This window comes from Pomacea canaliculata, linkage group LG4, assembly GCF_003073045.1.
Source record: "Pomacea canaliculata isolate SZHN2017 linkage group LG4, ASM307304v1, whole genome shotgun sequence".
Lineage (NCBI taxonomy): Eukaryota > Metazoa > Mollusca > Gastropoda > Architaenioglossa > Ampullariidae > Pomacea > Pomacea canaliculata.
Window position 1 is genome coordinate 22,956,271 of NC_037593.1, and position 9,030 is coordinate 22,965,300.

Sequence of the window (9,030 nt, forward strand, 5' to 3'; positions counted from 1 at the left end):
TGTGCTTTATTAATGTGTTCCTGATCATCACATTTGTATGTTCACCAACAGTTACGGATCACACTTTTGGCGGACCTCCCAGTCCAAGTGGATGGTGAGCCATGGATACAACCAGCTGGCCAGGTGGTAGTCCTCCGATCAGCCCTTAAGGTAAGTGGCTCCAAAACTGGTGGAAATCACCAGGCAGTGTGATTAGAGAAAATGTTTGCTCTATGTTTTCCTTGATGTTCCTCCAGTAGGAGTGCAATGGCTACATAGATAATGCATGACTCATGAACCAATTTTTTGCTTTATCCTCAATCAGAATGCTCTTTGAAATTTTATGAAAATACTTTTTAAAGGGAATTCCTAGAACATTTTTGTGACGCATAGAAACTTTTTTGAGTAAAAGAATTATATAAAACCTATTCAGGTTACTATGATTCTTAATATTTATTGTTATTAGAAATTTGTGCTGGATGGATGAACAGTAAAATTAGATACACAAAGAGTGCATAAAACCAGTTTTCTGCATGGTGGAAGTAATTAATGCTTGACCAACCATAGTCAAGGCCGGTTGATTTTCAACCACAACCAGCAGGGATGATCAGAGCTGCATGTTTGTGAAAGTTTTCCACCCAAGAACAAGGCTTGTCAACACCTTCCCTGTCAGCCCATGAGTGGGCCATGGTGATGCCAATTTATGGCTCGTCACCAGCAAGAAATGACAGTGGGTATGCTACCTGGAAGACAGGCAGGAAACCTTCAAAGTAATTATTAACTGGTATGGCCAGTGCTAGACAAAGGAAGGTGCAGGCAAAGGGCTGCTTTAACCATTTGGACTGACCAGGAACCTCACTCTGCAAGCACACTATCACATATGGAAGTCCGTCTGGAAGAGACGTTAAGCCTTATGTTATACCTTTTCTGCTGAAACCTGTCTAACATTGTATTCACTTGAGAATTGATAATATTTTGTGTCTAGAGAGGGATCCCTGGACTACGCCCTGCTAAGAAAATACAGTAAAACCTCTTTATTAAGACCTTCTGTATTGCAACCCCTTCATAGATATGACCCAAATATTTATAATGGAGGTGTTTCACTATATAAATGTAATCTCTATTAGGACTACCCAAAATGAAAAATCATGCTTAAAAGTACGTAATTCTAATTGATTGTAATAGAGCATCTTTGTCTATCATGGTACCGATATTGATCAATTACCTGGAGAGTTCATTCCCCTATAAATCTTCAGTCAAGTGCAACAATGGCAGAATGAATATGACCAAGTGACAATGAAACGACTAAAGGAAGCACCATGAAATGGTCTTAATGGTTTCAACAGCTTTATTTTCAACATTTAAATAAGTGAGCTTGAATTTTTGTAGATGTTTGGCATCATGATTCTTGGAATGAAACTGGTCATTTTCCTTATTAAGATATCTCTCAGTTATGACCTGATTTTGGCAAGTCTTAATAGCGAGGTTTTACAGTATATATAATTATGGAATGAACTGTGCCAGAAAGGTTAAGTGTGGACTGATCAAGATTTAATAGTGAATCATGCACTACAGCAGTACCAATATGAGAGAGCTTGCAAGTTGTTTATTAATTGTAGGCACATAAATTGCATCATGGTGTTCGTGTTGTTACCATTTTTTAATCTTAATTACATTTCTTTATTTCTCATAGTACATTTCTTGATGGTGTGTATGCAAGTGACTGGGTTAGTGTATTGTAACATTTATTTAAAAAAAAAATCCATTGTGCACAACAGGTCTGTTGCAAAGAGATGAAAGTTTATTTTGATGAAAGCTATGAGAAGGGGATAAAGTCAGGTACTGTTTTTAAAAAAACTGAACTAGTTGATGACAGCAGATTTGTCATGTGAGCTGGCATGAGTAACTGCTGACTGCAGAGATCTCTTGACTAGAAGCTGACCATAGTTTCTGGCACATTCATTTATGTTTCTTTTGTTTTTCTCACATATATGCAGGCAACAATGCTGAAGAAGAGTAAAAACAAAATCAAAAGACGCAACACAGAACCCAGCATTTTCTTTCCAGAGAATGAACCTCTACAACAGGCCCAGTCTCCAACAGAGGAGAGTGGTCCTCTTTAACAACGTATGTATGCATGTATTTGTGTGTGTTTGGGTGAGGAGGCATTGTTTGTACTTCCTATGGATTTTGTTTATTTTTCCCACTTAATAATAATAAATGCTTCATTTGTATATTTGCATACTCACACCTGTAATGAGCGTGCTTTTAGCACTTGAAATAAGAATGAGACATAGACAGCATGCAAAGGAACAGAAGAATGAACAACAGTACTCATGACTTATAAAAGATAAATGTAGAAAATACAGAGAAGAAGCAGGTAAGAGTGTCTTGATTCAGCAGAGGAAGACAAGAAAGAAGCAATAAAGAGAAAAAGGGGTGATGGTGGTTGAAAAAAGAATAGCACTCTATGGAGTAATTAGGAGTAATATTCAAGGAAGAGGTGCATTTTCCACTGAATCACACACATTTCTTATGGACTTTTCATATTTCTGAATTCTTCTTTGACTTATTAGTAGTTTCAGATCATAATCATTGCTCCTTATTTTATTATCTTATGAGGCACTGAAAGCATTTACATTTTTAGATCCATCATTTGTTTGTGATGAAGCTGAGATGGAAGTGACAGCTCCCACCATATTGTCCCCCCTCCCCCCACAAAAAAAAAAACAAGAACAAAAACAAATAGAAAACCCAAAAAACTTGTGTTCTCAAAATTGCTGACAAATTGACACAAATTTTTAATTTTTTAAAGATATAAAGAGATTCTGTCAGCAAAAGGCAGTTCATAAATACTTGAGCTTAAAAAAAACAACAACAGCATTAGCAAAAATTTGTTTTGAGAGTTGATGGTTGTACATGATCGATCTAGCTGCTGACTATTTTACTTCATGCACAGAACACACCTCCAGATAAATGTGGACACTTGCTGTTATTACTTTAATGCAGGGGTGGGCAAACTACAGCCTGCAGACATCTTTGGACTGGCCTGTCTGCCAAAATATGAAGTGCACTTGTTTTCTTTTTTTCAATTCAGCCTTGGTTAATTTGATTGAAATTCAATTTATCAAGTACAACAGTATTAGAAATCAGCAGTCTGTAACATTATAACACAGCCAAAGTACAAAGATAACAAACAGGGCTGACATGTTTTATAGAGTTGTTAGAGAGCATAGGGGGTGGCTGCCTTCAAAGGAAAGGCTGGTTTTAAAGTTCTGTTGTGAGTGAATTCAAACAGCTTCACTTTACCAATACATTTGGTAAGCGAACGCCATAATGTACTCATTTTTTTTTTCATTTCATTACCACTAGGTTTGTTGCATAGTCTCTTGTCATGGGTTTTGGATAGTTTACCATCCCACAGCATAATTGATTATTTTGAGATGGCCTGCAAAAAGAAAACTTTGCCCACCCCTGCTTTAAAGTCACTTTAAAATGATTGATTGCAGTAATGAGCATTAGTATTTTTTTTTTGTTATTGATTTTGACTTCATTAATGTTGTGATAATGGAGTTGTTAGTTTTAGCAAACCGAGTAATAGCCTTGTATGCAAACAATATGATGGTCACTATAGAAGACCTGTATCTTGTGTGTGAAGTATTAGATATGTTTTATAGATTTTCTTAAGTTCAAGGTTAATTATCTAAAGATTAATATTCATAAATATAATTAAGAATATGTAACACCCTGGTAGTTTGTTACTAGCAGCTTAGATATTTTTCATCTATTGATAACCTCTGTATTGATGATTTTTATATTGGGCACTGTATTCCTACATAGGTTTGTTAAGGTATATAGATACAAATGTCAGGTGACTCCAGATTAGATGTAGCCTGTTCTTTGTCTCTTCCTAGCACAACATTTGAGTAGCCTTGAACCTCTCCCCTCCAGTCTGCTTGGCTTATTTTTGCCAGACAAAGTATTACAGACAAGATCACCTGGTCTATTGCATAACTTGGGTACTTGGGCCCTATTGTTTCTAGGGCAGGCCAAGCAGGATTGGGGGAACACACATGTATATGCGCCCACTTGAACATACTCATGCACTCTTTTATACACATATACCCACCTTTTGGAGAAATAAACCAATTTTCTTGTGTAGGAAACACCCTCTCTGGTCTTGTGTTTTCTTGTGTAACTGGCCCACTCCTGTGTAACCATGAAATCATTGTGTTGGTTACATTTTCTGGTGCCCAGTGTGGCACTAGTACCTGGTGGGTATTTCAGCATCACCAACAGTGCAAATGCAGACCAACTACAGAGAGTGGGGAGAGAATTTCGTGTTTTAGGCCGAGCCAATAACTGAGCTATATCCAGGGCAAGGCAGCCAGGCCTCGTAAACAGATGCCACACCTAGAGAAAGAACAGTGTGCCCAAGACAAGAGCTGAACCCAGGACAACCAACCTTCACTGTATTGGTGACAGGTGCTAACCGTTATGCCACCGGGTTCCCTACCAGCTTCAGGAGTCCTGGTCTGCATGTGAAAGAGATAAGAAAAAATATCCAACTAGAGAGATTCCCTCCTCTTCTGAAGTGGAATGTTTTTATGAGGCTACTGCAGGAGACCATGGAACTGTGTGATATTCTGAACAAAACTCCTGATGTGCCTGTCAAAATCACTACTTGTTCAAAGGAGAGGCTACTGGACAACATTGAGGTAGTTGCCAGCAAACATCATATGGTCCAGGGTGCATGTGACTGTGAGAAGCTGTTTCCCCAAATAACTTGTTGCTCTATCCACTTAGATGGTGCTAACAGAATTACATTCACCTGAAGTAGGCTATGTGAACATCAAGGTGTTGGTAGGACCAAGCTGCAAAGCACCTATCCAGATTGACATCATGCTGCTTGACAGTGGCTCATTATGTCCATTGTGTCAGAGTTAGTTTTCTTTGCACATATGTGAGCCATCAGCAGATTTAGACCCTCTATGCTTCAAGTGATGGGAGCAGGTGGCCATTCTGTGCCCTACCTTGGTGTGATGCCAGCATCAACATTGCTTCCCAAAGTCATTGGAGTGGATGGTGATGTCAACACCTTCTTCTTGATCTGCCTGGACACAGATTATTCATCGAGAGTGCCAGTGATAGCAGGCTGTAACATCCTGAGTGTATGCACTGCATGCCATGCAGTGTGAATGCATGGTGGGGTAGAATTTCACAACTCTGCCTCTGTATGGCATAATTGTCCATGCGTACAGAGAGGAACCAAATGGACAATTGTGCTGGATACACCTGTTAACACCTGACATAATACTACCACCCCACTCAGTGACAGACGTTTGAGGGATTGTGCATCATAACCTAAACATCAAAAATGATGCTGATACAGGAGATGTCACTGACCTAACAGCATGTATATACTAAGTGGTGAGGTGTCAACAAACAATCTGCCATGTATTAGGGTGATATTATCAACACTTGTGAAACGGAAAAGCATGGTAGTGGACTTATTCCAGAGTGAGTATTTGCTTTTCAGTGTATTACACGATCTGAACTGTTGCACACAAGAATCTGGCAGAGCATACTGTAATGCCAATCTCATCAAGGAAGGTATGAATAGCATTCTTGAGTTGTCATGTAAATTTTGTTTTGCTATGAATGTCGATCAAACACAGAAGGATAGATTTACAAAATGTTTGTTAACATTTAGTGATGATTTTGATGAGAAAGAGTTTGAATTAAACAGTACAGATGTTGAGCATCAAATTAACAACAGATCCACCAGAGAGAGATAAACACTGATACTGCCATTAGGACCTGGAGGATGTTTGACAACTAGTGCAACATCTGCATGTGACTAAATATATAAGCAAGGGCTATGAGGTCATCTACAACTCTTTTTGACACAGTTTGGTACCTTATTTCTGCAGAAGGCATTCATCCTGAAAAAAATTCATCCATAAAGAAAATTGTGGCAATGAGCAGTTGTTCCTGAAACAGTTCAGGATGTTATGGTGTTTTTAGGATTTGCAGGTTTTTACAGGCATTAGGTCCCAAAGTTTGCACAAATTCCAAACAACCTCTGGGATACATGCCTCCCAAGCTAAAGAAAACATCTAAGAGGATAGGTACATTCAGCCTGACATTAGTCATATCTCACCTGTAGAGAGAGTGAGAACAGCACAGTTCTTAGTCACTAATAAAAGAATTGACATCGGAATCCATGCTCAGCATCCCTGACCAGTTCCAGCCCTTCATAATGCATCGTGATGCAAGCCAGACTGAGCTAGGATCCATGCTGTACCGTCATCAAGGGGGAGAGTTCAAAGTAACTGCATACACCACCAGAAAGCTCAACAAGACAAAAGTGAGCTACCCAGTACACAAATGCAAATTTCTCACTCTCAAATGGGCTGTGGCAGAAATGCTTCATTTTTTTTTATTAGGGTTATGTGTGATCATGGTAACAGTCAACAACCTGCTTTGCCACATACTGAAAAATGCAAAGTTAGCCGCTTTTAGCCATCAATAATTGTTGTCTCTCTCACTGTCTGACACTGACTCGGTGTATAAACAAGGCCTGACACACACAGATGCAGACAGGCTGTCAAAGTGATTGCAGGACCCACTGGGTGTTGATGAAAGATACAGAGGGACCTTAGAGAAAGCCAGATTCCATTGTAAAAAATCAGAGGAGATGGATATTTTAGCAGAGTATGCACCAAAATGGATGCTTCGTCTTAATCTGTTACTTCCAGTTGGCAGAATGAGGAAAGAGAAGAGAGAATGCTCAGCATTTACAACAGATAGTGATGGGGGCAAATTCCATAGAGTTTGAGAGCATCAGTAAAAAGCCAATGAAGAAATTTCTCATGCAACAGGTGAGAAGGAGTCAGAATCATTATCTAAGGGGCGGGTGCATCAAGACAAAGAAGAATCCATAGAAAGTGGGGAACAACAACCTCCAACAGAACTCGGCAACTTGTAGATAGATTGACTTTAGCTTAATGCTTAATGATGCTTTAATAGTTAAAGATTTATTCTGGTGGTTATAAACCAATGTTTAATGTTTTACATATAATTTGCTTGTATTGTTAAAAGTTTATTCTGATAGATGCAGAGCAGTGTTCATGCCTGATATATGATTTATTGCCTATTGTGTTGTCTGTTGCCTACCCATTTGATGTGGCCCTTTGATGCTTTAAAATTTTTAGGGACGAAAGACAGTCTTTTAAAAGCCTTGAAGCCATTAAAATATTTCTCAAATGTACAAAGTATCTCCATGAGCAAATGGCACAAAGAGACTGACTCACCTACTGCTGACTGCTTTTGCTTTAATCAGATGCTGCTAGACATTCTCCAACTTCATTCAAGTTTGTTCAAATCGTAATTAACATGTGTCAGTGTCAATAGCATAGGGAAATAAATGTGATAAAGGTGTGACAAGTGTACTTGGTGGTTCAGCACCTCTGTGCTGCAAGAAATCGCCCACCCCACTTCATTGGAGTCAAGTTTGTTCAAATGAGTAATTGATATGTGTCATCAGGGTAGGAAAATAGATGTGATGAAGGTGTGATAAGTGTACTGCTGCAAGTTCAGCGTGTCAGCGATTTGAATGGTCCTTTGCTGTCTTCCTCTTTCCTTTTTTTTTTTCACCAAACATCAGCTGGAAAACATTGTCAGTGTCAGGGATATGAAAGTCTTTTGCCAAAATTTCCACAGTGTTGATTTTCATTTGGAAGTAGTGCTAATACATCTTATAATAGGTAACAATGAAATTACAGTCGAGATGATTTGAAGTATAATTTACAAATTAAACCTAGCCTGTGATCTTCCCATGTACACAAAGTACTGCAAAAGAATGTGGTTAGGACAGAACTAATGATGCAGATATGAATAGTGCATGATAACAAGCTTGTGCGCACACACACAACCACAGACTGAGAAACCAGATAAAAGGAGTGTTGACTGCAATGGAAGGTGGGAAGATGAAATGGGTCAGTGAGCAAACAAGAAGTCTACCCTGTCCAAACATTTGGTTTGAAATTCTTGGAGTTTACTTAGACCTTTGTGGTGGCATTTGTGGGTGCTATTGCTCTTTTTAAGCGGCCGGGTGGCGCAATGGTTAGCGCTGTTAGCGTTGTCAGCGCCTGTCAGCGCCTGTCACCAATACAGTGAAGGTTGGCTGCCCTGAGTTCATTTCTCGTCTCGGGCACGCTGTTCTTTCTCTGCACGTGGCATCTGTTTACAGGGCTGGCCGCCCTCCGCCAAGGACGGTCCCAAGCCCGGCTAAAAAAGGAGGAGGGTTGGGCGTGGGGCCAGCACCCCTACCCCGTAAAACAAATCCTTGCTACCAAGACATCAACAACAGTTAAGACTGTAGTTGATGGCCTATGCCCCAGGAGGAGCGAAGGGCTTAAAAAAAAAAAATTGCTCTTTTTATCATCTTTTTCTGGCAGTGTGTACAATTCTTTACATGATACATTTTTAGGCCAAGAGAAATTCCTTGCTTTTCATCTAGGGTTTGCAACCAGCCTCTATGAATAGAGTTGCGTATCATAGTAAAGAAATATTGTGTCTCCAGATATACTGAGTAGTTCTGATTTTTATTTTTCTGCAAGTGATGTTAAATCTCATTCTTTTTAGACTATAGATCCCAGTTCCTGATGCTTTCATCTGGCTTCTTGCTATTTAATACCTGCCTTGATACCAGGATACTATTGTTCTCAGTGTCTTGTTCTTTAGAGTATGATTTTCTTGTTCTCTCTATTTTTTTCTTCTTATTCAGTTAGCATAATACAAAGTGGAGGGGGCTTGTGGACTGATGACACGGCTTGATATAGGTAGATGTTAATGAGCTAAGCACTTCTTAGTCACAGATATCATTCAGGTTAAAGGTGAGGTGAGCGTGTTTGAAACTTTGAAGTACTTACCTACCGAGTACTTTTCAGGAGAGACATGGAAGCTAAAACTGTAATGTCAAAAATGTTGTCTTATAAATATATTTAATACAGAAAAGTTATTTTCAAATTTTGCTTTTTGTTTCAG

The 9,030-nt window shown here is 39.1% G+C and overlaps 1 protein-coding gene across 2 annotated transcripts in view; it reads left to right on the forward strand.

Annotated features, from left to right (window-relative positions):
- LOC112562652 (diacylglycerol kinase theta-like) overlaps positions 1-9,030 on the forward strand; it is a 58,747-nt gene that overhangs the window by 35,031 nt on the left and 14,686 nt on the right. For both annotated transcript variants that reach the window (XM_025236031.1, XM_025236032.1), the window contains exons 22-23: positions 52-150; positions 1,977-2,106. In XM_025236031.1, the coding sequence (XP_025091816.1) occupies positions 52-150; positions 1,977-2,102 (225 nt within the window). In that variant the 3' untranslated portion in view covers positions 2,103-2,106. The remainder of the gene's footprint in view (positions 1-51; positions 151-1,976; positions 2,107-9,030) is intronic.